This window comes from Tripterygium wilfordii, chromosome 6, assembly GCF_013401445.1.
Source record: "Tripterygium wilfordii isolate XIE 37 chromosome 6, ASM1340144v1, whole genome shotgun sequence".
In the NCBI taxonomy this organism is placed as follows: Eukaryota; Viridiplantae; Streptophyta; class Magnoliopsida; order Celastrales; family Celastraceae; genus Tripterygium; species Tripterygium wilfordii.
In genome coordinates, this window is record NC_052237.1 from 9,896,594 (window position 1) to 9,917,238 (window position 20,645).

Sequence of the window (20,645 nt, forward strand, 5' to 3'; positions counted from 1 at the left end):
ATTGTCGTGTATACTTTTGTATCCATGTCCCGTCAAAACCCCACCCATATTCCGTTAAATCAACACCATTATAAGTGCTCTAAGAACCGAACCTACTTACTTTAGTATCAAAAGCGGCGTAATAAAGTGGTGTCTTATTTAAGGGAAAAAAAACAGCAAGCAAGGACTCATGTCTTGGAGGGGCGGAACCACCCCTACTAGCCGGCCCTCCCTAAAAAAAATTTAGTAGTAATTTTTTTAATAACAAATTATGTATTCATACGTATTAGATTAAGGGAATCACGCAATAAATGCCCCTTAACTCAATAAAATATTAGTACATATGTTAGTCAAAGTTTGGTTTATTGTTTCTTTGCTCAAAGTCTCCAATGAATTGAAGGACAAGAATATGTGTGGGACCACCTGGGACTTGTTGGAAGAAGGAAAAGGTGGAGCAATTTGATAAAGACGTGTTGTCTTTGCAAATTGTGTCTGTAGTTTTGTGGCAATTAGTTTCCTATTATCACACGTCTCTTTATGTGACTAATTTTTTTCCTTTATTAATATTAGTGAGTTGCTGGTTTTGAGCAGTGCCAAAGGTATTTGTGTGAGAGAGTCCGGTATAGAGATTTTGATGGTTAGTTTTGGAGTTCAAAAATTCATCTATTTTGTAATCTTCTTCATATTAGTGAAATTCTTCGTTGTTCTTCGCACAGGGACTTAGGCAAGTTGTGTCGAACCTCGATAAACATTGTGTCTTCTTTCTCTCGTTTTGTTTCCTCAAGTTTTATATATTCGGTCTTGTTTCCTTAAATCCGGACAACATAATGTGGGCATAGACAATACACTAACAAACTAAAGGCTCAACTTAATATGTAAGCCTAAAAGATAATGATCTGACTAATGATGATGATATATGATTCAACCAGTAACTTGATACAATGTCAGTCATAGAATGCAAAGTTAAATACACGCATGCTCGACATAAATGATGAAATATTCTCAGATCGGCAATTTAGCGCATATGGTCGTTGAAGAAGCTTGTGTTTCTGTGACATGCCATTCTCAAGGGAATAGGAGGGTCTGAGAAAGCTCCGGTCGAGATTTGATCAAAAACAAACTTGTTAGCTGCATCTGTGTAGTGTGCGCCATCCCAAATTACCCGAACAGCGGGGCGCTCGCATGAACCAACAAATATTTGGGTGCCGTTAACTGTTATTGTGTCTCCGCACAAAACTCCAACAGTAAAATTGTACTTGCCTCCATAGCCACAACATACTACTAGTGGATGCTCAAATCCTACAATCCAGAATGTTGAATTACAACTTACGATTTTATTTTCATCAACTATTAATAAAATAACATATAAGTGTGTTGCTTATACCGTATCTTTCTGGTTCTTCGAAGAGAGAGTACTTGACAGAGTAGACGTCAACATATGTGAATGCAGCCTCCGGAAAATCCTGCCTTAGTTGCAATACGGCTTCTCTCAACATGTAGTTAAAATACTGAGCTACTTCGTTGTAAGGTTTTATGCAACCAACATTGTCCCTCTCGCCCGAGGGAAAGATCTCCAAACTATAAGCTGGGCAACCTATAGGTCCTGCGTTATGAATCCAAAACGATCTACCTCCTAACTTATATATATTCTGCAAAATCGAAACTACCACTCATTCAGCTCATGATCTGATAGTAAAATTCCACTTTATGAACTCGAAACACAGTTTCAAAGAATTACCTCCACATTTGTAACAAAGTCATTGATGATATTAGGGACAGAAGCGTTAACGTCTTGTACAGAAAAGTTAAACAGAAATGGTCCAAAAAGATCATTCTGGCCGATGTCAAACGTATACAAGGCATTTGAAAAATATTCCTTTTTCGGCATTAGAGTTGCAAATATTCCACCTACAAATAAAGAGAATTAGTTTTAGTACTGTTGCAGTCCAGTGCACAAGACTCCTACAGTAGGTGGGGATAGTCAAGATGTACATATAACTTATCACACATAATATGTGGAGAGGCTATTTTCACGAATTGAACATGTAACTTCTATGTTGCACCTCACCAATATTCCTATAATTGGGCAAAATGTTGGCCTATAGAGCTTCTTATATACATTTTTTTTTTGAAAAAAGGGAACAATAGCAACAAATAGGTCGCAATTTTGATTCATGTTACTATAAATAATACATACCTTTTTCTCTGATCATTTGCGATCTGAGTTTGAATTGTCTGAATTCGTCGTACTGTATATTAAGATAGAAGCTAAATCCATTCACCTTCAATAGTCCTCCATTGATGGAGGCTCCTCCAGTGGCAAAATTTGCACCATGGGAGAAATTAGCCCCCAAAGAATCAAGATATCCGTGCAGAAATGGCAGGCCAAAACTTTGTGCTTATCATCACACCAAAAAAATAAAATCAAACCATTAGTGCTTAAAGTATGCATGAATATATCTCTATTTCTCTGTGTCAAGTTATATGATAAAAAAGTAAGCACACACGCATATATACCGATGAAATCGATGATGTGGCGACCATCGGATCCCCTCCCCGCAGGCTTGTGAAAAAATGTCTCTCCATAGGGAGGAGGGAGAGTGATTAGGGAAGTTGCAGATAGACCACCGGTGTCCGAGTTGGAGTCACCAAAGTTAAATATGGCCGGGAAGTCGCAACTTTCCAAAGAACTGGTGGGATTTGAATTGTAGTCACCGAAGTTAAATATGTCCGGGAAGTTGCAACTTTCCAAAGAGAAGATGGGATTCAAGGTGCAAGTTAAACAAAGGAAGAGCACACAGAGGAAGATGTTCATGAAAGGGAGCTCCATCGTCAACCTTTCCGGAAACTGGAAACTCAACATGTAGTGTGTAGGTTTTGTTATTGAGTATTTGTCGAAGTGAAATGTCGAAGTATCGTTTATACAAGAATAAAGAGGACACAGTCCTTCACGAAGCCTCCCATATCTAAAAAGTTAGGCAGATGCATTTCACATTTTCTTCTGAACGATATGAGATTTAGAATACGAATCTCGTTGCCACTCGATATATCGCTCAGCACCAATAAACTTGATTGTGCAGAACTTTGTGACCGGACTGCTCGAGTTGGTCGAGCGGGAGAGTTCACAATAATTGAGATGTGGGCTTATTCTTCTATTGAAAATACTTCCTATTTTTTTTTTTTTTTTGGTTGTCGCGTGGCTGGAAATGACAATGGATAGTTAGATACAACATCACCTCGTACGTCCACAGTATTTTAGTGGATGGCGAAAGGAAATGACAGCATGCGTGATTCATCATCTCTCTCGGTGACAAGTTGGAGAATTCAGAGCATTCAATATCTGGCCCCGCCCCCATTGTCATAGCTTTTGGGTAATTCACTAGCAAGCGACATCACATCAAAGGTTACATCTAATAGCAACCGTAATGGTGTGATTTTTTGTTGGGGACAACAAAATGTATTGAGGAATGTGTTTTGTTGATGTGGTTGTGTATTTTGATAATGTGACTGGACATATTGATATAATTATATAAATTTGTTAGCTTGATTTTTGATGTAATAGAGATGAGGTGCAGTATTAATTTTTTTATGTAGTTGTAATTATGGTACAAGTAGGATCCATATATTGCAGCCAACATGGAGGTCATCAATGTTCCCTTCCTCCATGTTGTTCCCAACAAAATTGCATTATTGGGCACACTTTTATATCCATGCTCTGTCAAAACCCCACCGATGCCTAGTTAAATTGGCGCCATTACAAGCGCTCTAAGAACCGAACCTAGTTACTTTAGTATCAGAAGCGACGTAATAAAGTGGTGTCAAGCAGCAAGCAAGGACTTATGTCGTGCAGGGGCGGAACCACCCCTACTAGCCGCCCCTCCCTAAGAAAAATTTAGTTGTAATTTTTTTAATAACAAATTATGTATTCATATGTATTAGATTAAGTGAATCACGCAATAAATGCCCGTTAACTCAATAAAAGATTAGTTACATATGTCAGTCAAAGTTTGGTTTACAACGTTGTTTCTTTGCTCAAATTCTCCAAGGAATTGAATAACAAGAATATGTGTGGTACCACCTGGGACCCGTTGGAAGAAGGAAAAGGTGGAGCAATTTCATAAAGACGTTTTGTCTTTGCAAATTGTGGTTGTAGTTTTGTGGCAATTAGTTTCCTATTATCAAGCGTCTCCTTATGTGACTTATTTTTTTTTCCTTTATAATATTAGTGAGTAGCTGGTTTTGAGCAGCGCCGAGGGTGTTTGTGTGAGAGAGTTCGGTAAAGAGATTTTGTTGGTTAGTTTTGGAGTTCAAGAACTCATATTTTTTGTTATTTTCTTGATACTAGTGGAATTCTTCGTCGTTCTTTGCCCAGGGACGTGGGCAAGCTGTGCCGAACCATGTTAAACATTGTGTCTTTTCTTTCTCTCTTTTTGTTTCCACAATTTTTATATATTCGGCTTTATTTCGTTAAATCCCGACAACATAATGTGGGCATAGACAATACACTAATAAACTAAAGGCCCAACTTAATATGTAAGCCTAAAAGATAATGATCTGACTAATGATGATGATATATGATTCAACTAATAATTTGATACAATGTCATTCATAGAATGCAAAGTTAAATACATGCATGCTCGAAATTAATGATGAAATATTCTCGGATCAGCAATTTAGTGCATATGGTCGTTGAAGAAGCTTGTGTTTCAGTGGCATGCCATTCTCAAGGGAATAGGAGGGTATGAGAAAGCTCCGGTCGAGATTTGATCAAAAACAAACTTGTTAGCTGCATCTGTGTAGTGTGTGTCATCCCAGATTACCCGAACAGCGGAGCGCTCGCATGAACCAACAAATATTTGGGTGCCATTAACTGTTATTGTGTCTCCGCACAAAACACCAACAGTAAAATTGTACTTGCCTCCATAGCCACAACATACTAAGTGATGCTCAAATCCTACAATCCAGAATGTTGAATTACAACTTACGATTGTATTTTCATCAACTATTAATAAAATAACATATAAGTGTGTTGCTTATACCGTATATTTCTGGTTCTTCGAAGAGAAAGTACTTGACAGAGTAGATGTCAACATATGTGAATGCAGCCTCCGGAAAATCCCGCCTTAGTTGCAATACGACTTCTCTCAACATGTAGTTAAAATACTGAGCTACTTCGTTGTAAGGTTTTATGCAACCATCATTGTCCGTCTCGCTCGAGGGAAAGATCTCCAAACTATAAGCTGGGCAACCTATAGGTCCTGCGTTATGAATCCAAAACGATCTACCTCCTAACTTACATATATTTTGCAAAATTGAAACTACCACTGATTCAGCTCATGATCATCTGATAGTAAAATTCCACTTTATGAACTTGACACTCAGTTTCAAAGAATTACCTCCACATTTGTAACAAAGTCATTGATGATATTAGGGATAGAAGCGTTAACTTGTTATACAGAAAAGTTAAACAGAAATGGTCCAAAAAGATCATTTTGGTCGATGTCAAACGTATACAAGGCATTTGAAAAATATTCCTTTTTCGACATTAGAGTTGCGAATATTCCACCTACAAATAAAGAGAATTGGTTTTAGTATTATTGCAGTCCAGTGCACAAGACTCCTATAGTGGGTGGGGATAGTCAAGATGTACATATAACTTATCCGATCCCACATAATATGTGGAGAGACTATTTTCACGAATTGAACTTGTAACCTCTATGTTGTACCTCACCAATATTCCTATCATTGGGCAAAATGTTGGCGTATAGAGCTTCTTATATACATTTTTTTTTCAAAAAAGGGAACAATAGCAACAAATAGGTCGCAATTTTGATTCACGTTACTATAAATAATACATATCTTGTTCTCTGATCATTTGCGATCTGAGTTTGAATTGTCTGAATTCGTCGTACTGTATATTAAGATAGAAGCTAAATCCATTCACCTTCAATAGTCCTCCATTAATGGAGGCTCCTCCAGTGGCAAAATTTGCACCATGGGAGAAATTAGCCCCCAAAGAATCAAGATATCCGTGCAGAAATTAGCCTCCATCGTCGACCTATCCGGAAACTGGGAACTCAAAATGTAGGTTTTGTTATTGAGAATTTGTCGAAGTGAAATGCCGAAGTATCGTTTATACAAGAATAATGAGGACACAGTCCTTCACGAAGCCTCCCTTATCTAAGAAGTTAGGCAGATGCACTTCACTTTTTATCCTTAGCGATGCGAGATTTAGGACACTAATCTTATTGCCACTCGATATATTGCTCAACACCATTAAACTTATGGTGTATAAGTTTGTGACCCGACCAGTCGAGCAACTCGAGCTGGAGTGTTCACAATAATTGAGATGTGGCTTTATACTTGTTTTGAAAATACTATGTTTTTTTTGTTTTTCAGAAACGAACAACACGTTGTCGCATGAATCAAAATATCTGGTGGATAAATTTATTAATTAATTTGAGTGGCTAGAAATGACAATGGATAGTTGGATACGGCATTAGTTCTTACGTCCACAGCAATTTGAGTGGATGGAATTAAGGAAATGACTGCATGCGTGATCCATCATCTCTCTCGGCGACAAGTTAGAGAATTCAGAGCTTTCAATATCTGGTCCCTCCATTGGCATTGGTAGGGTTCTTTTGAGCTGATTTTCCAATTGATTTTTGGCTGCGTGGGTTGTAAATTTTTTTTCTATTTTAATTGTTCTGCCAGTTCGATTGGTGCCCAAAGCTCCAGCTTGGACTGCTTTGAGCCCTCCATGTGCTCCACCTATATGATCCTCCTCTGATGGAGACATACCAACAAAAAATTTGCATTTTGATTACCGGAGATTGGGAAGAAGCCCAATTGCCCTAGAAATGGTGTACACAGCAAACCCCTAGCGGGCCCAATCTTGTCATTCATTTGTCCCTCTCGCCGGATGGAAAGATGTCCAAATTAATTGTAAGCTAAGCAACGTAATGATCATGTATTAATATTAGGGATTTTTACTCATAAGGACAAAAACTAAAAGTTATATTACAATAAGGACAATTTAAAAAAAACTTTAGAAAAAATGACAAAACTTACTAACTTACCAAATTACCCTCCCTCCTTCCTTCTTTCTTCTTCTTCTTTGCTCCACCATATAGGAAGTTGGCCATCCGGCCATCATTTTCGACGAACCACCTACCGAAAAGAAGCTCTACATTAGCCCGATTAAAACTCAACCATCACCCACAATCGATTATCACTCGAGTTGCCAAAAAAGCTTTGTGATTTTACAGTCACTATTTGAAAAAAAGCTAAATCCGACCAATATGGCCAACGCTGGCTACTATGAACGCTCCCAATCAATTCCACATATCAATGCACATCACTTTTGAGGTTTTATTGCTTTTTCGAACTCTTTTTTTTCTTCTGAAATCGGATCTAAATCTACAGATATTATATCTGTTTTGGATATGTTATAATATGTTATTTGTTTCGAAACTTCAAATAGATAACATTTAATTAAAGACAGATAACATTTTAACAAGACAGATAATATTTAGCAAGACAAATAATATTTAATAAGACAGATAACATTATGAATTAATCAAAACAGATAACATATCACCTGCAGTCTGCAAATCCCAAAAAATCACGAAAATCACCACAGAAAATGCCGAAAATAATGATGTGATGATAGATCAAAGGAAAACAACAATATCTATAGGTCCCGTAGTGAGTATGAGTAAATCAAATTCAAATATAACAAAAATGGGGATGAAAAATCATTAAAAAATGTCATAGAACTCTCGAATAAACCAAGAGGGGCGGAGAAGAAGCTTCCGACTGAGGTTAGAGATGAATCATATGCAGGAGGCATGTGACATATTTGAGGATGAAAATGAGGGTATTTTAGACAATAAAACCATATATTTTAACTTTTTATCTTTTTTGGAATATTAGTTCAAATTAGATGGATTTTACGGAATAAGACTTTTAAGAGTGTCATTCTTGGAATAAAACTCTTCAATAAGAGACTAATCTTTAATTTTCCCTTAATATTATACAACTCATATCGGATGTTCAAAGTACAAACTTGTATGATTTTATTCTCGGGTAGCAAAAAAAAGTCTGACATGAATGGTAAAGCAGTAAAAAGTCTCCACTCCCACTTAACGCCTCTTCTTTAGGGGTCACCAAACGACCTGCGAACCGAGGCCCGGCCCAAACCCGTTGACCAAGGCTCGTCCCAAGCCCAAAACAATGGTCCGATATAATTACAATAATATAAATATATATTCTTGATCACAAACATGTATATAGTGATCATTAAATCCATCCAATCATATATAGTGATCATTAGAGGAACTGGACACGAAATGAGCACAAGGATGGCTTTTTATATATATATATATCTTGGCCAATGATTGCTTTGTTTTCTTGGAATATTTCCCCACCAATTACAGACAGATTCAACCAAAGCAAAAGAGCATAGGGTTTCAATTATACTACATAAACCTGAGCCCGAAGCCCTACCCATAAGTCCGTATTATCTGGGCTCAGGATGGTTGTTGAAGAAGCTTGTGTTTCTATGGCATGCCATTCTCAAGGAAATGGGAGGGTCCGAGAAAGCTCCAGTTGAGATTTGATCAAAAACAAACTTGTTAGTTGCATTTGTATAGTGTCCGCCATCCCACATTACCCGAACATCAAGACGCTTGCACAAACCAGCAAATATTTGGGTGCCATTAACTGTTATTGTGTCTCCGTAGAAAACACCAACAGTAAAATTGTACTTCGCTCCGTAGCCACAACATACTACAAGTGGATAATCAAATCCTACAATTCAGAATGTTCAATTATCTCTCAAATTTGAATACTGAATAAGATGCCTTCCTATAGGGAAATGCTAGTCTATATAAATAGAATTCTAAATGGAATATAATTAATGCTCAATGGTAGCCCCAAAACTCTCCATCATCATAGCTGGTGGAATTAAGTCTCTTGCATAATTAGCTCTTTACGGTCAAAGCTGCCTTGATTGCTACCTTGATCAAGACTTTGTTGCCTTCATATCAAGTTTGAGTTCACACTGCACTTTCCAAGCATTAATGCAGCTAGTGTATTGTATTGAGTCTAATCTTGGACAATACTAGATCCCTCATTTTGTGACCCCAAAAGACCCTCAAATCTATATCGTATTAAAATAGTCATTGATTAAAAACAAACATGTAGAGCCCACTTTACATCCACATTAAATGAGGGTCTTTTGAAAGTCACTTTTTGGAGGTCTCAAACATTATTCTTGCATCAATATGCGAAATCTTTTTTATCTCAGAATATATCAGCAATGGTTCTTATTTGAAAAAGAAAAATTCACACCGATTTAAAATATACATTTTTTTTTTCAAAATACGTCAAGTATTTTGAGGTATAAATTATTTTGAAGTTTCATTTAAGGGAAAAAGAAAAGTCATAACTAATGATATCATGCATGCATGGAGAAAATGTGGGAGAAGAAGAAATCAGAGACTAAACATAGAAATAAGGACGCGTGATTATTTACCACACCCTGCATAATGTTTGATACAATTTTATTCATAGAATGTCATGTTAAGTACATGCATGCGCGATTTATACTATAAAAATATTCTCATATCGGCAATTTAGTGCATATGGTCGTTGAAGAAGCTTGTGTTTCTGTGGCATGCCATTCTCAAGGGAATGGGAGGGTCAGAGAAAGCTCCAGTTGAGATTTGATCAAAAACAAACTTGTTAGCTGCATCTGTATAGTGTGCGCCATCCCAATCTACTTGAACATCAGGACGCTCACACGAACCAACAAATATTTGGGTGCCATTAACTGTTATAGTGTCTCCACAGAAAGCTCCAATAGTAAAATTGTACTTGCCTCCGTAGCCACAACATACTACAAGTGGATGCTCAAAGCCTACAATCCAGAAATATAAAAGTTTTTTCATTGAATTCCAACTTAAGGTTGATTACGTACTCTTTCCTTAACTATATATATATATATATATATATATATAACTTGAGTAATATGTGTTGCTTATACCGTATCTTTCTGATTGTTCAAAGAGAGAGTACTTGACAGAGTAGACATCAACATATGTGAATGCAGCCTGTGGAAAATCGTGCCTTAGTTGCAATACAGCTTCTCTCAACAAGTAGTTAAAATACTGAGCCACTTGGTTGTAAGGTTTTACGCAACCAGCATCGTCCCTCTCACCTAAGGGAAAGATCGCCAAACTGCTAGCAAAGCAACCTAATGGTCCTGTGTTATGAATCCAAAACGATCTACCGCCTAACTTGTATGTATTCTGCAAAATTGAAACTGTCATGATCAGATACTAAAATTTCACTTGATGAACTTAAAACTTAGTTTCAAAGTTACCTTCACATTAGTAATAAAGTCATTGATGATATTAATAACAGAAGCGTTAACTTCGTGTACAGAAAAGTTGAACAGAAATGGCCCAATAAGATCATTTTGACCGATGTCAAATGTATACAAGGCATTTGAAAAATATTCCTCTTTCGGCATTAGAGTCGCAAATATTCCACCTACAAATCCAGAGAATATCGTTTTAGTACCATTGCATTTAGATCTTCTTAAATGGTAAAAGTTAAACAGTTCCCGTGCACAAGACTCTTGCGGTTGGCATGGACAAATAGGATGTACGCAAATATTACTCCAACATAATATGTGAATAGACTGTTTTTAGAAATTAAACATGTAATCTCCATGTTGCACCTCACTAACTCTATCATTTGACTACATGTTCGCCTATAGAATTTCTTATATACATCATCATCATCAAAGTCTTTATTCCAAAAGTTTGGGACCGGCTACATGAGTTTATGAGAATATTAATAGGAATCCACCATGAGTATTCATTTTCTCCATTCATTGTTATCATGGATCATACATACATTCACTCCCATTAACTCCATATCTTTTCTTGCTACTTCTAGCCATGCTTTTTTTTAGGTCTTCCTCATCGCATCCTCCTCTCTCCTATACATAGGTTTAGGGCACAATTTTGAAACAAAAGGAACAATAGAAACAAATAGGCCACAATTTTGATTCATGTTAATGTAAATGATATCTACCTTTTTCTCTGATCCTTTCCGATCTGAATTTGAATTGTTTGAATTCTTCGTACTGTATATTGAGATAGAAGCTGAATCCTCCCACCTTCAGTAGTCCTCCATTGATGGAGGCTCCTCCCGTGGCAAAATTTGCACCATGGGAGAAGTTAGCCCCCAAAGAATCAAGATATCCATGCAGAAATGGCAGGCCAAAACTTTGTGCTTTATCATCACACCAAGAAAAGAAAATCAAACTATCAGTGCTTAAAGTATGCATGAATATATCTCTATTTCTCTGTGTTAAGTTATTTGATAAAAAAGTGAGCACACACGCATATATACCGATGAAATCGATGATGTGGCGACCATCGGATCCCCTCCCCGCAGGCTTGTGAAAAAATGTCTCTCCATAGGGAGGAGGGAGAGTGATTAGGGAAGTTGCAGATAGACCACCGGTGTCGGAATTGGAGTCACCAAAGTTAAATATGGCTGGGAAGACGCAACTTTCCAAAGAGAAGGTGGGATTCAAGATGCAAGCTATACAAAGGAATAATACACAGAGGAAGATGTTCATGCAAGGAAAATCCATCGTCGACCTATCCCGAAACTTGTAACTGAAAATGTAGGTTTTGAGATTGAGAATGCGCCGAATTGCCTTGCCGAGGCATCATTTTATACGTGAAGAGCGAGGGCACAGTTCTACACTCAGCCTCCTATATTTAATAAGTTAGGCAGATGCAGAACTTTCAAATAGATTAACTTTCTAGGATCTGTTACATCTAGCCAAGCCAAGTCATGCAAGTTTTGATATACCAAAAAGTTTTCTTCTTTCTTTTTCCCCAAAGTGGGAGGTGTTACTGCGTGCACATATATAGATTATTGGCTTTATTACATTAAAATACCGTTTAAGTCAACTTGAAAATTGCCTACACTCCGGTGTTTTATTTGTTTCCCTAATTAGATCAAGCAAGCTCATTTTATAATTTTTCAGACTAAACAATCCCTTCTACTTTACGTTTCAGGCTAAACAAGCTCCATTAATTAGAATGGCGCTGACTTGGCTTTGACATCGCGTTAAATATATGGCATGAATTTATGAAAGAATTGTCTAGTCAGCAACGCTGGCTTTGTGTTATTGCTTGCACTGCGCTCTATTTCTCTATTTCTCATTGTCTGGTTCCGTTACGAGGAGATTGTTGTGGTTGTGGTTTATAAAAAAAAGTAACGCAATTTATAATTTGGAGTCAAAGTTAGATACGTACACACATATTCCAAACAATTTAAAGTTTTTGTCTTCTGTATACAATAAAAGAGCCTATATGACAATTGCATGGTCATTCATAATTTTTTCTAATAGTATTGTGTGTCTGGAGGGAAGTAACCTTGTGATAGGTTACTCTGATCAGCCTAAACTAACCAGTTTTTACCCAATACGTAGATGATTTATTTAGGCACGTGGTTTAGATTTTGTTTGGACATATTTATATCTCATATATGCATATGCTATCCAATTACCGTGTACTGCTAATGTGAATATAGATAGAACTTATCTTCAAAATTGGCTAAATCATGAAAACATATTTTTGTTAACATAAAAGTCATCTATATATCTGCTTTTCCTTGAGTAAAAATGATAAGGATAAAAAATGGATCTATCCTAGATAAGTTATTCTCTTATTTATCACTTGGCTTTATTCTCTTGAGTTAAAATCTCTGTAAGGGATAAGGATAAGAAATGGATCTATCCTAGATAAGTTATTCTCTTATTTATCACTTGGCTTTATTCTCTTATTTATTACTTGGTTAATTGGACATTTGAGATTCTAGAGCGAGTAGGACCTTTGAGATTTATACTCTGCACTGCATTCCAAACCTCTTCTTTAGTTGCCTTACGACATAAAGCTTCATTCATAATTGGGTCAACCACTGTAGTTAGTGCATCTAGAAAAGAATAATCATCAACTAAAGGGCCTGCAGTGAACAGCTTAGTAAAATACTTGTGAAAGGCTCCACTGACATCACTTGGCTTTATTCTCTTATTTATTACTTGGTTAATTGGACGTTTGAGATTCTAGAGCGAGTAGGACCGGTCGCTTATTGTTTAGTTATTCTATTGCGATTATCCAACGTACATAATGTATTTTATGTGTCGATGCTTCAGAAGTACGAGTCGAACTGGATTGATTCACATTAGACGCAACGTTGGACGTGACTTACATTGTGCAGCCGTTGAGGATCCTGGATAGGTGAGAGGCAGTCACTCGATCCAGTGTCATACCTCTCGTGAAGGTGTTGTGGCAACCCCACGGAGTGGAGTAGGCTACGTAAGAGTTAGAGCCCCAAAATGAGGGGGAAGTATCCGTTCTTGTTAGCGTCTATAGATACGTTTTAAATTCGAGGACGAAATTTTATAAGGGATGGAGGATGTAATACCCCGTCTCTATAAAAGAATATAAAATAAAAATAAAAATAAATAGGGACTTAGTTTATGAAATAAATAAAATGAGGATAGAAAGAAAGTTCAAAAGGGCTTAAAGGATATTTTAAAAAAATCAATTTAGGGTCAAAAGTAGAAAGAGGGACAATAGTGATATTTAATTAAAAAAAATCAATGAAGAGAAAAGGGTGCACTAGCACCCGATTCTCACAATTAAAAAAAAAAGAGAGGGAGATTTGTTTTTTAAAAAAAATAATAGAAGAGAAAAGGGTGCAGTAGCACCCGATTCTCATTTTTTACAGAAAGACAAAAGGGTTTCCCTTTTCTCTCCACCACTTTTGGCAGCCACTTTCAACGACATTCCGGCGAGTTTTCTGGCCGGCCAAGGGTTCTCCAAAGTTAAAACTACACCCACATTTCACTTGCTTAAAGAAAAGAGAAGGATTAAGGTAATTTTTGAACCTAGGGTTTGTGGGTTTAATGGGTTTTGGGGATTTATATTCAATGAGAGTTTTCTTTGTTCAATAACTCAAAAGTAGGTTATAATCTTCTTATATTACTAGATTCAAGTGTGGTTCTTGAACCAATTCAAGAGGAGACTTGGAATTCTTGAGTTGATGAAAACTAACAAGTTCCAATGTAAGATTTTTTGACTCAAATTGTTTAAATTAAGATTGAGTTGGGATGAAAATATTTTTATGATAGAATTTTAACTGTTTAACCTTTGAATTTAAGGTGAATGTGGATTTCTAAGAAATGAGTTGGATTTTAGAGTATGGAATGTGAGACTTGAGTGATTGGTGAACATGAAAATATTGATGGAGCTTATTTCATTGAATAGGTTAGGGAATTTGGACTGAGTATACGTTGCTTTGTGATAAGAACTTACAATTCGCTTTGAGGTAGGGAATTTTCCCCATTTTTGTTGAATTTTTCAAGTTTCATAAAAATATCTTGAATTTCCTCTTCTTTGATATCTTACCATTGTTTGGTTGATAAATTCATTTGGGCTACTCTTTGTTTGTTCCAAAGAGGGCCAAGCCCCTATTTTATCCATGTTATTTGTCAATTCTACAATCGATTATTCTTTGTATATTAAACCTTGGAAATGTCAAGTTTGATTGACATGTTTAAAATGCTTTTCATGAAACATGTGTGTATGTGGGCATTGCACTCTTTTGTACATTATTAGTGGCATGGTGGATCACCGAGTATGGACTTGGGTGGTTCACGTTAGATGTTGGTGGATTGGAGGTTCCTATGGTTTTTGGGCCAAGAGTGTGCTCCCTGAGATCGGGACTCATGTGCCGGATATATGAGATAGTCAAGTACTAGAGAACTACATGGCGGCTCTAGTGTGGCTTTATGTGATCAACTCGGTACTAGAGAACTGCGTGGCAGCTCTAGTGGGGTCTTATGAGATTGTCAGGTACTAGAGAATTGCGTGGCGGCTCTAGTGTGGCATTATGAGATTGGCATGGTAGCATTGTGATAATGATTGAGGAGTCATTGGAGGTGAGTTTGGAGGTTCGGATGGGTGACTGGGTGCATATTTTTGCATTGACAAGTTGTTGCATTTACTATCTTTAAATTCAGCCTTTCATTACCCTCTATTTATATCCCTACTGGGCATTCGGCTCATTCCTTCTTTTCTATCATTTCAGGTGAGTTTGTTTCTGAGGTCGGTACTGCGGATCAGTAGGAGGGGGCGTGACTGTGGTGGCCTGAACGAGTGATTAGCTTATGTGTTGGACTTTGGATGTCCTCTGTTGGTTTGGAATTATATATATATATATATACACACACATTATGAGATTGTTTTCGAAATTTGTGTTGGATGACCTGCAAGAGGGTGCTCCGGAATATTGGGACTCCAGTGTCTGGTAATATGGTTGTGGTAGTGGACCCTGAGGGTCTTGACTGGATTGATTCTAATTGTTTCTGAATGTTATTAGATTATTATGAACTGGTTGAGTTTTTTGTATATGTGCACGATGGGCTGTCCGATTTTCTGCTCGATTTTCTCTCAACTCTATTGGAGTTGTGTGGGGTTAGTGGTGTCGTAGTGTCATTCCTCTTTCCTTCTCCTCATGCTTTGAGGGTCGGGGCATGACACAACCTCTCCAATCTCTGTAACTAGAGGAGAGTCATTGTATTCCTCTTCCAGTTACACAATTGACTCGTACTGCTATCTGTAAACCAGTATGAATATTTTATTTTACTTTATTATTAATTAATATTTTTTTTTTATTAATAACTAATTTTTATTTTGTAATCAATATTATTTTTTTCCTAAAAATAATGGAACTATAATGCCTATACTCGCTATAAGACACAAGTGATGCATGTAAAAAGAAATAATCGTTTCAATAATATGGCATTTTAAATTATGGTTCATTTGGAAATTTAGATCTTCATATCTGCATTTTATAATTTTTTTTGGTAGTTTTGCTTTGTTTTAAGCACAGAATGACAAAATGTGAGATTTGTGTTCCAATCAATGCTAGTCAAAAAAAACGTTAGAAATAAGAACAAAAGTCACAAATTTATCAAAATGCCCTTACATTGTAAAACATATTTCATCTTCGTCCTTCTTCTTCCGATTTCTTCTTCCTTGTGCCTCTAAAGAGTAAGTTTGTCATCCGACCATCTTGCTCGAGAAATGAACTACCAAAATGAAGCTCCATGGCAGTTCGACCAAAACCCAATCATCACTGACCGTCAATGATCGCTTGAGTCGTGGAAAAGCATGGTGAAATCGCATACCACCATTTGGAAAACAGTTCGATCCGACCAATATCACGACCATCACCACCACCAATCAACTCACCAAACCAAAGTGCATCATTTGGAATTGCATCTTGTAACAAGAGTGAAATTGGTTCTTGTTTCTAGATCTATTAATATTATGTATGTTTTAGATATTTCGATATTATATATGTTTCGAATCTACTGATATTATATTTGTTTTCGATATGATGATATTATATCAGTTGAAATGACATTCGTGTGTTTTGACCTTCATTGTGGCGACATTAATAAATTAAATTCTCTTGTTTCAGTCTTCAAACAAATATAATAAAAACATATATCATATCAGCAAGTAGAAACAGATAATATATCAGCAGATCCCATGGATAGAATGGATTCCCTCCATCTGGCCACCGGTCTATGTCATTGACCAACCAAATAGAAACGTCGGAGCACCACGACCAATCCGTAGTCATCATTCGCCGCCATCAGCTATTGGTTCCGCCGAAATCTGACTTTGAAGTCTTGGCCAACCATGTAAAATACAGCCAAATTCAACCGCTAGAGACAACTCCTTGTAAGCAATCACCACGGGAGTGTTCCCTAGACTTAGGCACACCATCCCCACCCATTGGTTGGCAACAAAAGCCACCGAAGGAGGAAGATTCAATTTGGGTATCAAATGAGGACGATGAGAGTATTTCTGTCAATAAAACAAATGTTTATAACTTTTTGTCATTCATGAAATATTATTTTAATCTAATGTTCCCATATTAATTTAGATATAATTTTTTTATTTTTTCCTGTTAATCTCTATAAATATTATATTGAAGCCTCTAAGATCTACATAGTTGTTTCTAATGCATATTTGGAGACGAATTTTGTGCACATCAACGCTGTTTTTGACATCAGTGTTTTCAAATAGACATATATAACTACTCAAGCGTTTGAGCTCCGATTGGGAATTGAAGAACAAACAGAGAATCACTCTCTGATTATACAATCAGGAATCACTCCTCTATAAGTATCTCTCAATTTTGAATACTGAATAAGATGCCTTCCTATAGGGAAATGCTAGTTTAAATAGAATTCTAAATGGAATGTAATTAATGCTCAATGCTAGCCCTTAAACTCTCCATCATCATAGCTGGTGGAATTCGGTCTCTTGCATAATTAGCTCTTTACGATCGAAGCTGCCTTGTTAGCTACCTTGATCAAGACTTTGTTACCTCCATATCAAGATTGAGTTCATACTACACCTTCCATGCAACTATTGCAGCTAGTGTATTGAATTGGGTCTTATCTTTCATAGGCTCTTTGTAATCTCCAAAGGTCTGTGTGCTTCTTGAATACCCATATTGCATCAATATACAAGATCTTTTTTTATCTCATAATATATCAACAATGATTCTTATTTGAAAAAAAAATTTCACACCGATTTAGAATATACATTTTTTTTTCAAAATCCGTCAAATATTTTGAGGTATAAATTGTTTTGAAGTTTCATTTGACAGAAAGAAAAAAAAAAGTCATAACTAATGATGTCATGCATGCATGGAGAAAATGTGAGAGAAGAAGAAATTGGAGACTAAACATAGAAATAAGGACAATCGTTAAACCCCCCCGAAACAACTTTGGAAGACACCAAGCTTGCAAAACCTTTTTCCAAAAAAGCAGGAACAATCTTGAAAGCCTAGTAAAAACAAAAAAAAAAATCTTGAAAGCCTAGTTGAGGCCAATCTTGAAGGCCTATCTTGATATAAGTTAAGACTCTTCGTTTGAGTAGTTTAGAGAATTATAATAACAATCGGATTCACCCTAATTTGTTTAGTTCTTGGTGAATATTTGAAATTAGTATAAACTTTTCGTTTCAATGAATTTCCTCTTTAATTACCACACCTTGCATAATGCTTGATACAATTTTATTCATAGAATGCCATGTTCAGTACATGCATGCGCGATTTATATTATGAAAATATTCTCAGATCGGCAATTTAGTGCATATGGTCGCCGAAGAAGCTTGTGTTTCTGTGGCATGCCATTCTCAAGGGAATGCGAGGGTCTGAGAAAGCTCCAGTTGAGATTTGATCAAAAACAAACTTGTTAGCTGCATCTGTATAGTGTGCGCCGTCCCAATCTACCCGAACATTAGGACGCTCACATGAACCAACAAATATTTGGGTGCCATTAACTGTTATTGTGTCTCCACAGGAAGCTTCAATAGTAAAATTGTACTTGCCTCCGTAGCCACAACATACTACAAGTGGATGCTCAAAGCCTACAATCCAAAAATATGAAAGTTTTTTCATTGAATTCGAACTTAAGGTTGATTACGATCTCTTTCCTTAACTATATATATATATATAACTTGAGTAGTGTGTGTTGCTTATACCGTATCTTTCTGGTTGCTCAAAGAGAGAGTACTTGACAGAGTAGACATCAACATATGTGAATGCAGCCTGCGGAAAATCCTGCCTTAGTTGCAATACAGCTTCTCTCAACAAGTAGTTAAAATACTGAGCCACTTGGTTGTAAGGTTTTATGCAACCAGCATCGTCCCTCTCAGCCGGGGGAAAGATCGCCAAACTGTAAGCTAAGCAACCTAATGGTCCTGTGTTATGAATCCAAAACGATCGACCTCCTAACTTGTATGTGTTCTGCAAAATTGAAACTGTCAGTGATTCAACTCATGATTAGATACTAAAATTCCACTTTATGAACTTAAAACTCAATTTCAAAGTTACCTTCACATTAGTAACAAAGTCATTGATGATATTAGGAACAGAAGCGTTAACTTCTTGTACAGAGAAGTTAGCCAGAAATGGTCCAAAAAGATCATTCTGGCCGATGTCAAATGTATACAATGCATTTGAAAAATACTCCTCTTTCGGCATTAGAGTCGCAAGAGTCACAAATATTCCACCTACAAATCCAGAGAATATCGTTTTAGTGCCTTGCATTTAGATCTTCTTAAATGATAAAAGTTAAACAGTTCCCGTGCACAAGACTCCTGTGGTTGGCGGGGACAAATAGACTGTACGCAAATATTACCCCAACATAATATGTGGATAGACTGTTTTTAGAAATTAAACATGTAATCTCTAGATTGCACCTCACTAACTCTATCATTTGACTACATGTTCGCATGTAGAACTTCTTATATGCATCATCATCATCATCATGAAAGTCTTTATTCCAAAAGTTTGGAGTCGACTCAATGAGTTTATGAGAACATCAGTGGGAATCCACCATGAGTATTCATTTTCTCCATTCATTTTTATCATGGATCATACATTCATTCACTCCCATTAACTCATATCATTTCTTACTACTTCTAGCCATGTTTTTTTAGGTCTTCCTCATCACCTCGTCCTCTCTCCTATACATAGGTTTAGGGCACAATTTTGAAACAAAAGGAACAATAGAAACAAATAGGCCACAATTTTGATTCATGTTAATGTAAATGATATATACCTTTTTCTCTGATCCTTTGCGATCTGAGTTTGAATTGTTTGAATTCGTCGTACTGTATATTGCGATAGAAGCTGAATCCTCCCACCTTCAGTAGTCCTCCATTGATGGCGGCTCCTCCCGTGGCAAAATTTGTACCATGGGAGAAGTTAGCCCCCAAAGAATCAAGATATCCGTGCAGAAATGGCAGGCCAAAACTTTGTGCTTTATCGTCACACCAAGAAAAGAAAATCAAACCATTAGTGCTTAAAGTATGCATGAATATATCTCTATTTCTCTGTGTTAAGTTTTATGATAAAAAAGTGAACACGTTATACGTGAAGGTGGGATTCAAGATGCAAGTTATACAAAGGAATAATACACAGAGGAAGTTGTTCATGCATGGAAAATCCATCGTCGACCTATCCCGAAACTGGTAACTGAAAATGTAGGTTTTGAGATTGAGAATGTGTCGAATTGCCTTGCCGAAGCATCATTTTATACGTGAAGAGCGATGACACATTTCTACACGCAGCCTCCTACATTTAATAAGTTAGGCAGATGCAGAACTTTCAAATAGATTTTCTAGGATCTGTTACAGCTAGCCAAGCAAAGTCATGCAAGTTTTGATAGACCAAAAAGTTTTCTTTCTTTTTCCCCAAAGTGGGAGGTGTTACTGCGTCCACATATATAGATTGATCAAAATAGTAGTGTTTTGCTGGCTTTATTACAACAGAACACTGTTTAAGTCAACATGAAAATTGCTGACTTTGCTCATTGTCTGGTTCCATTACGAGAAGATTAATGTTGTGGTACGCTGTGTTTTGTTGGAAATACTTTCTACTGCAAGTGATAAACTAATGTCTGATTCTTGACGATTGGCTGATATGGAGACTACAGGTTTGTTGGATGATATGGACCATATATTAAAATTACTTCTACA

At 36.7% G+C, this 20,645-nt stretch overlaps 2 protein-coding genes across 5 annotated transcripts; both read right to left on the reverse strand.

Moving 5' to 3' along the window:
- Positions 1 to 827: 827 nt before the first annotated feature.
- On the reverse strand, positions 828 to 20,186 carry LOC120000955 (esterase-like). 2 transcript variants are annotated; one of them, XM_038849136.1, is made up of 6 exons: positions 20,043 to 20,186; positions 2,497 to 2,668; positions 2,177 to 2,377; positions 1,718 to 1,887; positions 1,364 to 1,628; positions 828 to 1,278 (listed from the first exon to the last, which is right to left on the reverse strand). In XM_038849136.1, the coding sequence occupies exons 1-6, from the start codon at positions 20,115 to 20,117 to the stop codon at positions 995 to 997; spliced, it is 1,167 nt and encodes a 388-aa protein (XP_038705064.1). In that variant the 5' UTR covers positions 20,118 to 20,186; the 3' UTR covers positions 828 to 994. The 2 variants fall into 2 exon arrangements, with proteins under 2 accessions (XP_038705064.1, XP_038705063.1); XM_038849135.1 differs by lacking the exon at positions 20,043 to 20,186 and having other exon boundaries at positions 2,497 to 3,076.
- LOC120000957 (esterase-like) lies at positions 4,535 to 20,000 on the reverse strand. 3 transcript variants are annotated; one of them, XM_038849140.1, is made up of 6 exons: positions 11,407 to 11,749; positions 11,086 to 11,286; positions 10,367 to 10,536; positions 10,028 to 10,292; positions 9,630 to 9,901; positions 4,535 to 4,664 (listed from the first exon to the last, which is right to left on the reverse strand). In XM_038849140.1, the coding sequence occupies exons 1-6, from the start codon at positions 11,651 to 11,653 to the stop codon at positions 4,653 to 4,655; spliced, it is 1,167 nt and encodes a 388-aa protein (XP_038705068.1). In that variant the 5' UTR covers positions 11,654 to 11,749; the 3' UTR covers positions 4,535 to 4,652. The 3 variants fall into 3 exon arrangements, with proteins under 3 accessions (XP_038705068.1, XP_038705067.1, XP_038705069.1); XM_038849139.1 differs by lacking the exon at positions 4,535 to 4,664 and having other exon boundaries at positions 9,497 to 9,901; XM_038849141.1 differs by lacking the exons at positions 4,535 to 4,664; positions 11,086 to 11,286; positions 11,407 to 11,749 and adding an exon at positions 19,727 to 20,000 and having other exon boundaries at positions 9,497 to 9,901.
- Positions 20,187 to 20,645: the final 459 nt, after the last annotated feature.